Source organism: Megachile rotundata, chromosome 8 (genome assembly GCF_050947335.1).
Source record: "Megachile rotundata isolate GNS110a chromosome 8, iyMegRotu1, whole genome shotgun sequence".
Taxonomy (NCBI): Eukaryota; Metazoa; Arthropoda; class Insecta; order Hymenoptera; family Megachilidae; genus Megachile; species Megachile rotundata.
The window spans coordinates 10,342,232-10,360,546 of NC_134990.1; the positions used below are offsets into that span (position 1 = coordinate 10,342,232).

At 33.5% G+C, this 18,315-nt stretch overlaps 2 protein-coding genes and 1 long non-coding RNA gene across 3 annotated transcripts in view; 2 read left to right on the forward strand and 1 right to left on the reverse strand.

Annotated features, from left to right (window-relative positions):
• Positions 1-9,536, forward strand: part of LOC105662092 (uncharacterized) — an 83,171-nt gene extending 73,635 nt beyond the window's left edge. The window contains exon 3 of the mRNA XM_012282149.2: positions 9,274-9,536. Coding sequence (XP_012137539.2) covers positions 9,274-9,536 — 263 coding nt within the window. The remainder of the gene's footprint in view (positions 1-9,273) is intronic.
• Positions 9,537-9,554: 18 nt separating this feature from the next.
• Positions 9,555-10,162, reverse strand: LOC143265050 (uncharacterized). The gene is made up of 2 exons (XR_013039159.1): positions 10,036-10,162; positions 9,555-9,768 (listed from the first exon to the last, which is right to left on the reverse strand). It is a non-coding gene; the product is annotated as an uncharacterized LOC143265050 (long non-coding RNA).
• A 7,633-nt stretch (positions 10,163-17,795) lies between these two features.
• Positions 17,796-18,315, forward strand: part of LOC100883617 (uncharacterized) — a 46,307-nt gene continuing 45,787 nt past the window's right edge. Inside the window, exon 1 of the mRNA XM_012282151.2 lies at positions 17,796-18,222. The gene's annotated coding sequence lies outside the window, so the exon portion shown is untranslated. The remainder of the gene's footprint in view (positions 18,223-18,315) is intronic.

An 18,315-nucleotide genomic window follows, 5' to 3' on the forward strand; every position in this document is an offset into this window, starting at 1 on the left:
TTGGAAATTTGAGAAATTGGAAATTTGAGAATTTGGAAATTTGAGAAATTGGAAATTTGAGAATTTGGAAATTTTAGAAACTGGAAGTTTGAGAAATTGGAAATTTGAGAATTTGGAAATTTGAGAATTTGGAAATTTGAGAAATTGGAAATTTGAGATTTTGGAAATTTGAGAAATTGGAAATTTGAGAATTTGGAAATTTGAGAAATTGGAAATTTGAGAATTTGGAAATTTTAGAAACTGGAAGTTTGAGAAATTGGAAATTTGAGAATTTGGAAATTTGAGAAATTGGAAATTTGAGAAATTTGAAATTTAAGAATTCGGAAATTTTAGAAACTGAAAATTTAAGAATTTGGAAATTTGAGAAATTGGAAGCGATACAAATGAACAGAATGTCGATTTTTGCGAATTACTATCCGTTGAATCTGTCGAACACGTTCACTAGTCTGGTAACTGGTTAGGCACAGTTTACGGACATATTCTAGGTGTCAGATTTACTTCGGTAAAACTGTCGAGTTTTTTCTTTTCTTTCTTTTAACGTGGAATATGTTTTACCCTTTTACCTGCGACGATTAAACGAAGATCTTGATGAATGATAATTCTCCTTGTACATTGGAAAACAATTAATATGTTGTATAATAAGATTTTAGTTACACCTTTAAGATTTGTGATCGAATATCGCCTTAAAAAACGACAGAACCTTTCGATCAATTCAGTACAAAGATTATTTGTCTGCTGTTTCTTTACACATTAAGAAAGCTCCCCCTTTCAGTCGAGTCCCAATTTTGATTGGGGGAAATTGGAACACCCCTTGAGCCGTTAGATTTTAGGTATGTTGTGTGGGGATGGATGGTGTGGCATTCTGATTCATGGGGAAGCCATTTGTGTCCTTTAAACGGTTTATTGGTAGGGATGATCATGGTCACCAGACGATTCGTGGTTGGTATGCATTGTGGATGGTCATACGCCGTTATAATGTGGTGAGGCGGACAGTGAAGGCAGTCGTAAAAGATAAATGGATCTCTATTGTAATATTCAGTGAGATAGTTTTGTCACCAAATTTGATTAATAAATTTTTATATTCGCAAATATAAGATGTATGTGTAAGTTATATTTCAACAGTTTCCGAATTTCCAGATCACCAGGTTTTGCAATTTTCAAATTTGTAAATTGTCGGATCATCAAGTTTCTAAATTTGAAAATTCCTAAATTTGCAAAATGCTAAATTCCTAAATTCCCAACTTGCTAAATTCCCAATTTCTCAAATTCCTAATTTCTCAAATTCCCAATTTCCCAAATTCCCAATTTCTCAAATTCCCAATTTTTCAAATTCCCAATTTCCCAAATTCCCAATTTCCTAATTTCCCAACTTTCTAGATCCCCCATTTCCTAAATTCCCAACTTCTGAAATTTCCCAAATTCCCAACTTTCGAAATTTCCCATTTCCTAAATTCCCAATTTCCCAAATTCCCCATTTCCTAACTTCCCCATTTCTTAAATTCCCAATTTCTTAAATTCCCAATTTCTCAAATTCCCAATTTCCCAAATTCCCAATTTCTCAAATTCCCAATTTCCCAAATTCCCAACTTTCTAAATTCCCAATTTCTCAAATTCCCAATTTCCTAATTTTCCAACTTTCTAAATCCCCCATTTCCTAAATTCCCAATATTCTAAATCCCCCATTTCCTAAATCCCCCATTTCCTAAATTCCCAACTTCCTAAATTCCCAACTTCCTAAATTCCCAACTTCCTAAATTCCCAATTTCTCAAATTCCCAATTTCTTAATTTCCCAACTTTCTAAATCCCCCATTTCCTAAATTCCCAATATTCTAAATCCCCCGTTTCCTAAATCCCCCATTTCCTAAATCCCCCATTTCCTAAATTCCCAACTTCCTAAATTCCCAACATCCTAAATTCCCAACTTCCTAAATTCCCAACTTCCTAATTTCCCAACTTTCTAAATCCCCCATTTCCTAAATCCCCAACTTCCTAAATTCCCAATTTTCCAAATTCCCAAATTCCCAAATGAAAAATTAATTAAGTCACCAAATTCAATAAAAAATAAATGACTCTCACTACTCCTCTTTTACTGTGTCACCATATCGTCATAAATCATATAGTTACCTCCTTCATGCAGCACTTCACAAATCGACCGCTAGATGTCTCACTCCCTATATCTACATATACTTTCTCGCAAGTGTTCACCTAACAACTCATCCAACTTGACAAGTAACGCAATTAACTGTGATCACTTCATTCATCACTGCCACACTGTTGCAAAGAAAAAACGTTCTGAACCAGTCCAGACTCCATTAACAGTCCTTGAACGTGGTACTTTTATTTTTCCTGTTTGGTCACTTCCTTGAAACACCAGCATTACATTGTTGCATGCAAAAAATTTACACAAAAACTATCCCCTACATAAACATATAAATAAACGAATTAGTATACGTTACAAGACTCAGGAAGTGCTTATTACTTATTTCTTTGCAAGGCTTACAAAAATTCTTTAGACGTGTAAAATTTTTTAAGTTCGACAAGATTTAATTTTATATTGTACATTTCATAAAGTAAACAAATTTAGAAACGTAAATTAAAAATTTAGAAAAGTTTATATTTGAAAATTTAGAAAATTTGCAGACTCAAACATCTGAGAAAATATGGGAATTCAGTAAATTAGATAAATAAAGAAATAATGAAGAATTTGTCCAAAAATTTATGAACTCGAAAATTTAAAAATGTATGAACCTGAAAATTTGGTAATTTGGGAAAAAGGTTGCAAAGCAAAAACTTGATGAGTACTTATGTATATAAAATCGCGGTTAAGTATAGGAAAGTGTAGTGATTGAAAATGAAGAAATTACGTGTGACACGTGTAGAAATGAGTCCGCAAGATGTCGAATGATTTCCGAATAGCCCGAAGGTAACGGGAAGCAGTCGCAACACGCGAACCACGCAATCACGATGTCAGCCCCGATCTGTCCATCCACCAATAATTACGCTTACTCATTAATTGCCTTCTGCACACCTACTTTTTCTGCCGTTCACTCCGCGATGCAGGTGTAACAGAAACGTTATTCGATTGAAGTGGCCACAGTCGAAAGGACGAAGATGAATTTTTCTTTCTTCCTGGGCCGTTTTAACGTTCGACGGACGTTGAACTCGTGTGCGAGTTCGACAGATATTTTTTATTATTTTTCTGACACGAATATGTGTCTTTTACTGTAAATATTATTTTTTAATTAATGGGTGCAATCGTATGGGGTGGTGAGTGTTATAATTTTATTTGTGCTTAAGGAAAATGCGGATGAGCTTTACAGACTCTATGCAGGGAATTATAAAACATAGGATTCATTTTTAGTAAGAAATTTTTATTTCTAGAAATTTTGATTTTCAATATTTAGATATTTTAATTTTTAAGTTTGGAAATTTGCTATCTTAGAATTTTCAAGATCTTAAATTTTCGAATTTTTCCCTGTTAGTTAATGTCCTGTTAGTTAATATCCCATTAGTTAATATCCCATTAGATAATGTCCTGTTAGTTAATATCCCGTTAGTTAATGTCCCGTTAGTTAATGTCCCATTAGTTAATGTCCTGTTAGGTAATATCCCGTTAGTTAATGTCCCGTTACTTAATGTTCCATTAGTTAATGTCCCGTTAGTTAATGTCCTGTTAGTTAATATCCGGTTAGTTAATGTCCCATTAGTTAATGTCCTGTTAGTTAATATCCGGTTAGTTAATGTCCCGTTAGTTAATGTCCCATTAGTTAATGTCCCATTAGTTAATGCCCTGTTAGTTAATGTCCCGTTAGTTAATGATTCTTTAGTTAATGTCCCGTTCACGTAATTTCTAAAAAATCTAAAAAAAATGCATTATATTGCGTGGTTGCTTTGCGCGAAATGTCCAAAAGATGTCCTCGTATATCTGAACGGTAGTGTACGTACAAGCTGTTCCGTTTCGTGCGATAATTATTAATCGTTCCGAACGGTACACCATCGAGATTTGTCCCGAGCGAAAGCTTTTAATCTCCCGTCGAGATCCTGGAATCGTTACGAAACGGTGCTTAAAATGCAGGTGCAAGGGAGAATACCTAATAGCGAGTGCAGCTTGAGGGGTGAGGATCAGCAGTAAAAGGAATAATTAACGAGTAAGAGCAATTATCACGGAGCAGCTTGCGCTCGCGACGTCAACCATCATCGAAACTCTTTATCATTTAATTTAATTACCTCGCAATTCGCCGATACATTGTACGCTGCCTATATTAAGGAGAAATTGCCGTGGAAACTTATCAACGTAATACGATATCGTAATTTTGGGATCTAAATAACGAGAGATGAAAGCGCGTGGCGATCTTTAAATATGCGTAGCCATTAGACCTTGATTTCGTGTCGGGGTTCAGCAATCGTTTATTCGGTGTAGGAAGTGCTTATGCTTTTATTTTTGTTATGTAAATGCAACAGTTTTATGGGTTCATTTTATGCAAGTGTTGGGGATGTTTTGTGTGGTCTACGAAAGCTGAGAAAAATGTGAGAGGAAAGAATATTTTATTTTATTTTAATCTTTTCAAGAAATAAAGTATATAAGAGAATTATTGTTCTCCATATTGGAACCGCCATTTTGAATCTTTAATTTGAAAACTGTACTTTATGATCCGCGATCCCTTAAATGTCCAGATATCGATTTTGAGCAGAAACGGACTATAAATGAAGAAATTTGTCTACCATCTTAGTGCTGCCATTTTTAATTTTCAAATTTGGGCAAAAAATTTGGTAATGCACGATCTTGAAAAACTTTAGATATCATTTTTAAGTCGAACCGAACGATAAACGTGGAAATTTGCCCGCCATTTTAAATTTCCTGATAGCGGTAAAATTCAAATCTGCAGAAGGTTTATGATAATATTGCAGAATAAATATATTTCAAGATTAATAGAATGAATTTTGATATTTAATAGTAAATTGATAAAAATATTTATTTTGTTGTTCCTTTACAAAAAGTCTACATGTAAATTATGGTTGAAAAGAAATAAAACCAAAGTTAAAATTAATTCTATAGCAGATTGGTTATAAATTAAAATTACAAATATTAAAATTAAAAAAAGAAAATAGAACCAAAATTAAAACTAATTAAATCTCTAGAAATATTTATTTCACTACTCTATTATAAAGATTCATCTATATACAAATATTAAAATTAAAATTATAAAAAGTAAAATCAAGATTAATTACATAAATATTACATAATTTTATAACAGATTAAATGTTAGTATTTATACTAAATCGCTAAGAATATTTGTTGAACTATTTCATTATAATAATCCATCATACAAATAGATTGATTTCAATTCTCCCGCCACATCATTTAAATCAATATGGCGGCAGATTATACTGTTAATCCCTTCCGTATAACATCATCATATTTATGAACACCAGTATACGTTTCCTCTGAAAGACAAAGTGTTTTGCTGTCGTTATTTGTTTCGATAACACTTTCATCCTCGGTTTGGTTAATTAGCATGATATACGATATTTTGTAGAGGCTGTGAATTAATAATTTGCTGTTTGATTGGCATGCCGATGAAGATAGAATTGGCAGGAGTAAATGCGGATATTAATATCTTGATGATCGGCGGCACAAAGTAATTGATTATCAGCGAAACTGATACGGTGTATGGCAGAAAAAGGCAATTACTTTTTTCATTGCAGTGTTAATATACATGTGTGCAGTGTTCTTTTTACTTTGTTTGTTTAGATAGCGGCAATCGTTAAAGTGGGTTATTGGCCATTTGATGCATAATTAATGATAAATTGTACCGAAGGTGTATTAATAATTAGGTGTTTGATTGACAAGTTGACGAAGATACGATTCGGAAGTATATGCGTAAATATTAATACTGTGAAGATCGAAGATACAAAATATCTCGTTACCGGTTATGTCAATTGTATCAGTTTATTGCACTGCACTGCAATAAATTTAGTGGCAGGGACTGTTATAATAAAATCTCTCCTTTAATTGGGTTGTACGGTGTTGTACCGGTTTTTGAAACAAACTGATAATCTACAGAGAATATACTTTCTATAGTAATTATAAATTGGTAATTGTATAAATATAAATTATATTATATAAGTTATATAACGATAAATTTTAATTTATACATTTTTAAGTATAATTTATAATTTAAACTTAAGCGTTACGTCTAATTTTAATAAGAACATAAAATTTGTAAAGGAGTGAATTTAAAATTTTTTAACCTGAAAATTTGTGAGTAAATTAAAAAATGTCTGTACTTGAAGATTTATAAATTTGAAAATTTCTAAACTTTCTAAATTATCTAAATATCTAAAATTTCTTAAATTAACTAAATTATCAAAGTGTTCTAAATTTTCTAAATTCAAAAATTCAATAACCTCCAAATTTTCAATATAAGAAATTTTGTTCATACACATAAAAATTTGTGAATAATTCTTCTGATACAAAGTGCGTAAATTCGTAAATAATTCTCTCCGACGATTTCACAACAAATAATTCATGTCCGTAAGACATTCTTTTGACAAGTTGACATGTTCCTTCCGGTTCAGATTGAAACGAACCGATGCAAAGAGAAAGATGCATCCTCTCCAAATGGCAGGAAAGTTTGTGGTCGAATCGTGGGACATTCATTCTCACATTTACGTGCATCGTCACGCAACGTGTCGAAAGTGTCACAGCGTGAAGTGTTTCAGATATCGGAGATGTATAAGGTATCTTTAAACGGGTTATGAGAAAAATAAATTAGTCATAATATGTTTTGATGACCGTAATTATACTTGAAGATCACTTATGAATAATAGAAGTGACATAACCTGAAAAGGTGGATAATAATTATTGTCTTGACAAGTGTTGTGGAAGTTAACAATTAATATGAACACAATTAATATTATATATTAATAATTACATTATGTTATCCATAGTACATAGTGTTGTTAATTAAAATTATATATAATATTATATCAATATTGTAATAACACTGTAATAATAGTAATTGTAATATTATATATTGTTATTGTTAATATATTATTAATATCAGTATTAATGTTACAACAATATTCACATTAATTAATATTATTATAGGTCCATTAACTATATTAGTAAGCAATATTAATTTATGTTAATTTACATTAATATGGTTTACTAATATAGTCAATTATACACGCATAAATGGTATCAAATGTAAATTATGTAGTAGTTAACTATTATTAATTGTAACTATATAATAATTCATTATAGTTGATAAAAGTATTATAATGATGAAGTATACGTATGTATAAATAATAGTAACTATACAATAATTTACTGTGGTTGATGATGGCGATACAATAATAAACTATAAATAACTGTAGTTAAATCTAACTGTATAATAATTACTATAATTGAAAGCTGTCAAATAACAGTCAACTATATAACAACTTGTTATAATTAGTAATAGTATATCGCAATGAACTACACAGAACTGTATTTAATTGTAACTGTATAATTTACTATAGTTAATAATAGTGATGTAATGAATTATAAATAGATGTAGTTAATTTTAACAATACAGTAATGTACTATAATTAATAACAGTGATATAATAATGAACTATGTGTATCTTCAATTACATAATAACAAATAAACAATTATATATGTACAATGATTAACTATACAATTAATTGTACTTATACAAACTAACTAATAACCAATTAAACTAACTATAACCAATTCTCATTATATTCTATATAATTCCTGTTGTATAACAAATTCGTTCAGTATCCACTTTTACTTTTCATTTTTCCCTTTATTGCCGTTTACGTTCGAATTTTCATTTAAGAAAGAAGTACGTATTTATGCATTACTCTATACATACGCGCAATAAAAGCACAGGTAGTAAGCGTTATTGAACAATAAAATATTATTTATGATAGAAGGCACAGCAAGTGGTGGAATATCATCATACGGCTGCAGATGTTGCATTCATATGGAAAACGATAAAAGATTATTTATAGTAGCGTTTGTATTTCGTTCGATATTGTACATTGTCATTGCCAATGACTTTGTATTCGTGTATGCGTAATAATCAACCTACGCACATCGGACCTGAAATTAAAGTATTGGTTACTGCAGTCGTCGACTACGATCACGTTCGATACATTAATTTTATTATACCAATTATTCGAACCGGGTAATGTAATAAAATATCAGAAGAGTTAATGAATTTGGAAATTTAGGAGCTGAGGAACTTTTGAAGTTTTTTAGAACTGCGTAACTGTAGAGGGTGAGAAATTTAGTAGTTTGGCAACTAGGGAATTTTGATGATTAAGAAATTTTGAAAATTGGGGAAATTGAGAAATTGGATGTTTAGGAGTTTGTTAGAATTTTTTAACTATAGATATTTTGAAAGTTGGTTTCAGAACATCTAAGGTTTCCCTAGTTCAATTTGAGAACTAGGGAATTTTGACAATTTAGGAATTTTGAAAATTGGGAAAGTTGAGAAATTGGATATTTAGAAGTTTCTTAGAATTGTGGAACTTTAGATATTTTGAAATTTGGTAATTTGAGAACTAGGGAATTTTGACAATTGAGAAATTTTGAAAATTGGGGAAATTGTCAAATCAGACATTCGAATATTTGGACATTAGGAAATTTGGAGACCAAAATTTGAAATTTTGGTAATTGGAAATTTTAAAATTTAGAAATTTGAATATTATAATTTTGGATTTTTGGAAATTTGGTAACTTGAGAATTTGGATATTTGGAAATTTTGGTTAATTGAAAATTTTGAGATTTAGAAATATGGATATTGTAATTTTGGATATTTGGAAATTTGGACATTATCATATTTGATATTTGGAAATTTGGTAACTTGAGAATTTGGATATTTGCAAATTTGGGTACTTGAAAATTCCAAAATTTCTAATTTTAGATAATTGCGTTCTGAGTTCTGAAAATGATCATTTTTGATATTTGAAAATTTGGCAAACTAAGAATTTGAATATTTGCAAATTTTGACACTTTAGAATTTGGATATTATAATTTTTGAGATTTAAGAATTTGAATATTTGTAATTTTAGACATTTAGAATTTTACAGATCCAAAAATTTTGAATATTTAAACATTGGAACACTTGCAAATTTCCCAATTTAATCTAAATATTCAAACATCTAAAATTCCAAATATCCAACAACTTTTATAACTAAAAACCATAACTGAAAAATGACCATCATCGATAATTTAACGTACCATCTGTATATTTCAGCAATCAATACATCTACAAATCATTCGATTGCAAAGACATTGGACGTTTTCGAAGCATGGTTGAGTATGCAGTCCTGTTGTCTGCTTGGAAGCACACGGCACACGGCCGGCACACGCGCGCACCTTGGAGACATCGCAGGTGCAGTTACCTGCCGGTCGAGTTCTTTCCTCGTTCCACCAGCGCCAGCCAATTATGCAAGTTTCACTTATCCGAAGTTGCCAGGTAGCTTGTTATCGCGGGATGCAAGACCACGAGTGGGTTAAGGACATCGGGACCTGCTTTCAATACATTCCTCCTGAACTACCATTCTTTCCTTTCCTTTCCTTTCCTTTCCTTTCCTTTCCTTTCCTTTCCTTTCTCCTCTTACACGTTTCTCCAAAGATAAAGGAAACGCCATCCTTTATCCTTGCCTTCCGCTCCTTTGACTGTATCCTCGAAATCAATCGATTTCCTGTAGTACATATTAACTCTTTATTGCATGAATTTTTATGATAGCTGAAAAAATATATATGTCCATTAATGTACTTAAAAATTTTATTATGAAGTGATATTTTATTATGAAATAATATTATATTTTATTATGAAAATTATTTATTGCATTTTAGTATTGCACGGGCAATTTTTATATATGCACATACAAGATCAAAGTCTCCATGTATTACATATAATAACCTTACTTTGAAAATCACGAATATTTTTTAACATAGAATCTTAAATCTGACATTTCTCACACATACTGGATTTATCCTTGCATTTTATTACCTTTGTCCGTTCTCTGTAGAAATCATTTGAAATTTATGTCCCCTGTTGGCAATGGATTGTAATAGAGGGTTAATATATTTAATGTTTTATAGAATTTACGTAATGGCGATGGGGGCGACACACGCATTGGCGCCTTTTTCTCCATCTAACGGCATAAATGCTAATCGAGTGCGTTTTCATTGACGCGTCACGGACATTCGCATTACGTGCGTAAACGTGTATTTTCTAAATAAACTTGTTGCAGTCACATTCCGTCATTTCTGTCCATCGATTTTGTTCCACATGTGCTGAAAGTTTGTGTGTGAATATATAGAAAATTGTGTAACGTTTGACAGTTTATGAATAAATAGAAAATTGTTTTAGTGTGGTTGAGTTTGGTAATGTTTTGTTTGAATGAGTGAGTTTAGTGAAGTTTTATTGAGGCTTGTGTTTGATCAATTTTGAAGGGAAGGTTTTAGTAAAGTTTTTGGTAGAATAAAGAATTAATATTAGTATCAATATTTATACCTTATACTAGTGTAAGATTTATATTTATCTAGTAATATTTGTGTAATATGTATCTAGTAATTTTAGGTTATAAAATAGTCAGTTACACACAAAATATAACCTAAGAATATTTTCTAATGACAAATGTAGTTTCTATTATTACAATGTATGTGATTTGAATTTTTCTGTTAATAAAATATTTCTCTGTATAGTGTTAAAAAATATTATCTACATAATTATTTATTCTACAAATCTTGAAAGAATTTTAAAACATTCTAGTCACTAAAATTATAAAAATAATAAATTCATTATTTCGTTTGCAGTTAAATTCTTTTGTTTAATTTAAAATAACAGTAAGCACCAATTTTAAGGTTATTAATCATTGCAATATTTTAACAATTATAACATAAAAGTGTAATTATTAAAATTGTATTAATGTAAATTAACGTTATTATTAAATAAAATAAATAATAATTATAATAATGACTATTATTAGTATTATTAAATAATAACTATTATTACTATGAATTATTATTTATTGTTATTTATACTATTAAATAAAATGACTAAGAATTATCACTCAATAATAAAAAAAGTAATAAAAAAAAGGTTTCGCAAGTACAAGGTGTACAGGCAAATTTGTATTCGAAACGTAATTTTTTTTTTCATTCAATTTCATTGATTAACACACTTAACTGTTGTCAAGCAAGGAAGCATTCATCGAAAGCACTTTTCGCGCCATATTTAATTCAATTTCCACCGTAATAAATTATAAAGTGAGGTTAAGTAATTTCCAATCGCGTATTATCGTTACTTTCTTAACGCAAAACTCTATGTTATTAACAATTTACGCGCGGCGAGTTGATTTATAAAAGTCACCGTAAATATTTCTGAGCATCGAGAAAGTGGTTTAATTATCTTAAGGTGAGTGTACATCGCAACTGACAAGGTGGAAATTAACGATTAAGCATCGGTGCTCAAATTGGTCAACGTAATTTACAGGAAATTAAACCGACCACCAGAGTTTTTCAATTCTTGCCATCATTGGAGAAATAATTTCGAAACGAATGAATGCTTTAACGCGTCTGAAAATGATTGTCCGCTCGTAATGTGTAACCTCATCAAAAAATTAATAAAAATCTTGGGTACGAGTAAGAAGAAACGATAATACTGCCATGACTTCTCTTTTTTTTCTTCTTTCGTGCTGCTGTTGCGAGGTGTAAAAAGCACAGGCCAAAAACGGGATACGTGGAAAGGTAATTATAAGATGCTGAATACATTGTTGATCTTTAATTATATGGCTGACGTAGAGTGCCGGTATTTAGTGTCAGAATATTCGAACGTGTGAGGATTTAAATATCTATTTTATATATACATTTTTATACATTCTTTTATAGATATAAATATATTTATTTATATGTATTTTTATATATATTTTTTTATTTATTGATAATGTTTATTTAGGGAAATTAAAGATTATTTTTCAAGAAATTGTTTTTCAAATTTTATAATTTTTTAAATTTTAGTTTTCTAATTTTAGAATTTTTTAAATTCTAGTCTTCTAATTTTAGAATTTTTAAACATTAGATTTTTTAAATTTTCAAATTAAAAATTTTAGACTAAATTTTCGAAAATTTAAATGTTACAATTTTTCAATTTTAAATTTTTTAAGTTTTAGAATTTTCTATTTGAAAATTTCTGTGAGCAGCTTCGCGCTTTTATTAATATAAATGGTTATAATTCTGTGCACACATGAAACAAAAGATATATATATATAATATGTATTCGCAATCGATCGTTGATGAACACGTGCTTATGGCTACGCGACCACGAGGTAAGTGAGTCGATACACTCGCAATTTCCGATCCGCGAGGTAGCCAGCGGAAATCGCGAGTCTACTAGAACCTTCTCGATGCTCCCTTAACCGCGCTATTCAAAGTCGACGCAAACCACTATCAATCCCCCACTTTTGCGGAGCCTAATCCCAAAATTTGAATAGCTTTCGTATGTAATGGCCGCTTCAATGCCTTCGTCATTGCATCTGCTGGGTTCTCGTTCGTGGCGATGTAAATAACGTTCATTATACCTTCTTCTACTTTTTCCCTCACCACGTGATAGGCTATATCTATGTGTTTGGTTTTACTTTTTTCAGCTCTGTTCCTAGAGAAATGAATAGCTGCTCGATTGTCGCAATAAACTTCGATGGTGTCTGAAACCAAAAAATTCAAATAAGTCTAGTTCCTTTAAAAACATTCGCATCCATGCGGCTTCTCTGGCACTTCGAGATAAGGCAATGTATTCAGCTTCCATCGTGGATGTCGATACGCATCCTTGTTTTGATGAGTACCATTCCACCGTGCTTTCTCCAATTTTGGTAATCACACCTGAATAAGAGTGTCTGCTGTCGATGTCGCCTGCCCAGTCTGCGTCTGAATATATCTTTAATTTTGGATCTTTAATTACGGGGTACCTTAGTCCTAGATCTTTGGTCTTGCTTAGGTAGCGTAATATGTGCTTTGCTTGATGCCAGTGCGTCATTCCAGGATTGGCATTGTACTGGGATAACTTTGTCACTGCATATAATATGTCTGGCCTGGTGTGCAAAGCTAAATACATTAATTCTCCAATGAGTTTTCTGTACGGTACCTTGGACATCTTTTCTTTCTCCTTCGGTGTTCGTGGGGCATCTTCCTTTGAAAGTCTCGTTCCTGGCTCTAACGGTGTGGCCGCTCCGCGACAGTCAATCATGTTATACTCCTTTAAAATTGTCTCAATGTAGCTTGTTTGTGTCAGTGAGACATTTTCATCATTGATCCACTCCACCTTCACTCCTAAGGCATGACTTATCTCACCTAAGTCTTTGGCTTCATATTCTCTATTGATAGAGTCTATTAGTTTCACGATTGGCATTTGCTCTCTGGAAAAAACAAAGATATCATCTACATATATGACTACGACTATCCAATGCTCTTTTACATATACGCATCCCGAAGATTTCAGTCTTTTGAATTCTTGTTCGACTAGGAAACGATCTAGTTCCCTATTCCAGTTCCTTCCGGATTGTTTTAATCCGTATATCGGTCTTAATAGCTTCGCTACGGATCCTTCTTTTGCACATTCGTGCAACGGCGGTAACTTCATAAATATTTCCTCTTCTAGTTCTCCATACAAATATGCGCATTTAATGTCGATGTGTCTGGTGTACCATTGGAAGTTTACTGCTATCGCTAACATTATTCTAATCACGGAGAAACTAGCTACTGGTGCATATGTTTCGTCGTAATCCAAACCTTTCTGTTGGGAATAGCCTTGTGCTACTAGTCTTGCCTTGTATCGGTGAATTCGTCCATCCGCATCCCTTTTTAATTTGAATACCCACTTGCAACCTATGCATTTCTTTCCTTCTGGAAGCTTGGTAATTTCCCACGTTTTTCTGTTGGATAGATTGTCTAGTTCTTCCTTGATGGCGCCTTTCCATTGCGTGGCTTGTGGGGAAGCTAGGGCTTCTTCAATGTCTCGTGGCTCATTTATTTGCAAAAAATTGGCTTCTACATCGCTTCCTGCTAGAGAATTCTCTGTTTCATCGTTACTAATAATTTCTGTTGGCTTACCCTTTCGTCCGTATGGGTTCCTTATAATTTTTCGGGGTCCTGGGCGTCTACTCCGCCCCCCCACTGGTTTCTTATTCGAGTGCTCCGGTTCTCCCTTTTGCTCTGTCTGGCTTGTGATCTCATCAGGTATGTGTTCGTGCGTGACGCTTTCCGTTTCGGATTCGCTACTGTCTAGCCATCCTCCACTGTTCCAAGTGTTCGCATCCTTGCCCTGTATCCATTCATATCCAACCTTGTCCTCTGCGAATCTAACGTGTTTAGTGATTATTATTTCATTTTTCTGTGGACACCATAATCTATACCCTCGTGTCTGTTCTGAATAACCAACAAAAATGCATGCGATCGCTCGATCATCTAGCTTCTTCCTTCCTTGTTGTGGTAGGCGGGCATATGCTAAGCATCCATAGACCTTTAAGTGACGGACACTCGGTGCTCGGCCTCTCCACACTGCTAGCGGAACGTCGTCGCTTATGGCTGAGTGGCATACTCTATTTCTGACGTAGGCTGCTGTTGACACTGCTTCTGCCCAAAATTTTTGCGGTAGACGCGATGATTTTAACATAGATCGGGTCAAATCTAATAGTGTTCTGTTGATTCGTTCTGCGATGCCGTTCATTTGCGGGGTTTCCACGTTTGATCGCTCGTGCTTGATGCCCAGCGTTCTGAAAAATGCGTCTAGTTCTTTGTTACAATATTCCAACCCATTATCGGTTCGGAATCTCTTAATTCTCTTTCCAGTGTCGCGCTCCATTCGTGCAATGTATTCTTGTATGCATCTTTTGACTTCGTCCTTAGATTTTATACATGCGATGTTAGTATATCTAGAGAAATCGTCCGTAAAGGTTATAAAGTACCTGTTTCCTCCCATGGAATTCTCTGGCATGGGTCCACACACATCCGAGTGGATTAACTCGCCGATTTCTTTCGATTGCCTTCCATTTGTTCTTTTGCAAGGAACTTTGGTAGCTTTTCCAATATTACACGCATCACAAGTATATTTGCTCGCCTTAGTGTTTAAACCTGTGACACTTTTGTTTCTAATTAGTCGTTTTATTGTGTCAGTACTCACGTGACAGAATCGTTGATGCCATATCTGATCAGTTTCCACGCTGGTTGCATATAATTCCGTTGGGCCTCTTTCCATGCAAACCTTGGCATCCACTACATATAGGTCATTTCTTCTATGGGCAATACACATGATTTCCTTCGTTCTAACGTTTCTAACCTTTGCCATACCATGCTTTATTAAGAGTTCCTTTCCTTTCTGTTCGATTCTGGATACAGACATCAGGTTCCTTCTGATATTAGGCACATAATAAACATCCTGCAATTCTACAATTCTTTTAATATTTCCGACAATCATTTTTAGCTTTATATTTCCTATTCCTTCGGCTTTCAGTGTTGCTCCCCCTTGTTTGTTGGGGTCACCTGCAGTATTTACGATTTCGTGGTTTATCGGTCGGAAGCTCGCGAACCAATCTTTTCTTCGACAAACATGATGCGTACACCCGCTATCTAATAACCAAGAGTCTTCTAAGCTTATTGTATTCAGACTTACCAGGAATACGTCATCTCTATCTCTCTTGTCTGATCTGTATTGCATCCTTGGTTTTCCTCTATACTTGCTTCTGTTCATTCTGGCACGGCAATTGTTAGCAATGTGACCAACTCTTTTACAGTTAAAACATATGGGTGCTTGCCTAGGGCTATCACTCATCATATTAGTTTCTTTCTTGTTTTGAGCCTTTTTACTCACGTGCAATGCTTCGTTGATGTATTCGGCCGTGGCATCTAATCTGGACATTCTCCTTTCATATTCTTCTAGTAGAACTCTTTTGATTTCGATCGATGTAAATTTGTCGTCGGGTAGATTGGCCAGAGACATATTAATGTTCTCATAGCAGTCTGGGAGTCCAGACAGCATCACGTAGGCAACGTCCTCGTCCTTTACTTCCACATTTGCTTCTCTCAGATCTCTAGCGGCGGCTTTTACTCTAGACATGTAACTCGACATATTTTCATTATCTCGCATTTTTATGTGGTAAAATTCCTTTTTCAAATGTAGAACTCGGACACGCGATTTTGGTTGATGCACTTGCTTTAGTGCTTCCCACGCTTCGTGTGCGGTCGCGCAATCTTCGATATGTATTTGTTGGTCACCCTCTATATTTAATCCGATCGCGGCAAACGCTTTATTTTCATTTATCTGGTGTGCTCTTACCTCGTCATTCGTGGGATTCTGTGGTAGTTTTATCTCAGTCAGCACGTGGTCCAGTAACCCTTTTCCTCTAAGGTACCAGGATATCTCGGTTTTCCATGTTTGATAATTAGCATCGGAGAGTTTTGTAATTTTGAGTTCACCTTTTGCTTCACCGGACATTTCAAATATTTCTAGTTTTTACTTTTCACTAGTTATACACGCACAATTTAATCACTGGGCCCATAACCTTTGTGAGCAGCTTCGCGCTTTTATTAATATAAATGGTTATAATTCTGTGCACACATGAAACAAAAGATATATATATATAATATGTATTCGCAATCGATCGTTGATGAACACGTGCTTATGGCTACGCGACCACGAGGTAAGTGAGTCGATACACTCGCAATTTCCGATCCGCGAGGTAGCCAGCGGAAATCGCGAGTCTACTAGAACCTTCTCGATGCTCCCTTAACCGCGCTATTCAAAGTCGACGCAAACCACTATCAATTTCTAAATTTTAGAATTTTTAAATTTTCAAAATCATGAATTTTATAATATAGAATTGTAAAATTCCTAATTTTTCACTTTTCCAAAATTTCAAGTCTCTTAAATTTAATTCAAATTTTTGTAATGCCTGATTTTTCAAAATTCCTCAAATAAAATCTCTTTCATCAATCTATACATAACTTCAAAAGTGATCTACATTTGACTAAATATTATTTAATTTATTTAAACAACTGTACTAAAATTTAATTGTTTTATTTCTACAATCTCTTTCAGTGAATCTCACCATACTTTCAAAAAGATTTAATTTATTCTCTCAACAAACTATATGATACCATAAAAATAACAATATATAGCAGCAATAAAAAATAAAAAGTATTGCAGAAAGTAGTTTGCATCTTGTTCGCACAAAACGGAAGACTCAGAGTTGCAAGAGCCTGCGGTCCTGACCTACATCGACACGAAGTCCACTGCAGAGCCACGAGAGGGTTCGATTCCAGTTTGCCTCCTCTCTCAATGAAAACGCGTCACTAAATGTTTCAAGGTCACAGCAGCTAACCTAATCCATATACAACATAGATTGAACTAAATAGAACCGCGTGCGCGATCAACGAAGGTGGATCCGATTCTAGGAAGCGGCCCAATAGAACGTGTGCAGTGTGCGCATGCGCAGTCGCGGCATTTCTTCGCGAATCAAATCTACTCGCGTCCCTAGCGTGCGCGCGCATCTCTCTCACTCCGCCGCTCCGACTTCCTATTGGTTTCACACAATCATCCCGCTCTTACCACTCGTAGCTTTAGCTATCCACGATTTCCTTCTCTATCTTGCCAACGACCTTCGCCATTTTCTATCTAATCTTCTACGTTCTGCGTTTGATATTCGATATTCGATCAAGGTTTCGAATTTCGCGTTTGAATTTTTCGGTTACGATACTCTTTTGTCTACTGCCTGTATCTTATATTGTTAATATTATAATTCGAATGACTTGAATTTATTACCGAGTTTTGCTACTTTCTTATTATACAGATTCTGTGTTTGATACGTGAAGTTTCAAATTTCGCGCTTAAATTTTTCGGTTGTGGTACTGTTCTCATTGTCACTGTCTATTAACTGAACGTATGGACCATTTATTGTTTTCGTAACGTCCATCTTATGAAGTCGAATAGTGTATGCTTATTTTGAGTGATAACATATATTGTTCTAGTGGCCTTGTGATGTTGTATTTTTAATTTTTAGTACATGTTCTGTGACAAGTTGTGTTTAAAAGTGTAGAAATATTTGAATTAATCGAATTGAACCAACAGCGTTAGTGTAGAAGATGTTTCCTGTGAGAGCTGTTGCTAGGAGACGAGGATATTAACAGATTTACGCGGGAAATGAAGGTATTGCATCATACATTGATTTTTGTTAACGATTTCATAATATTAGAATTCGATTATAATATTAGTTGATATGTGATAGGTTTATCAATTTTA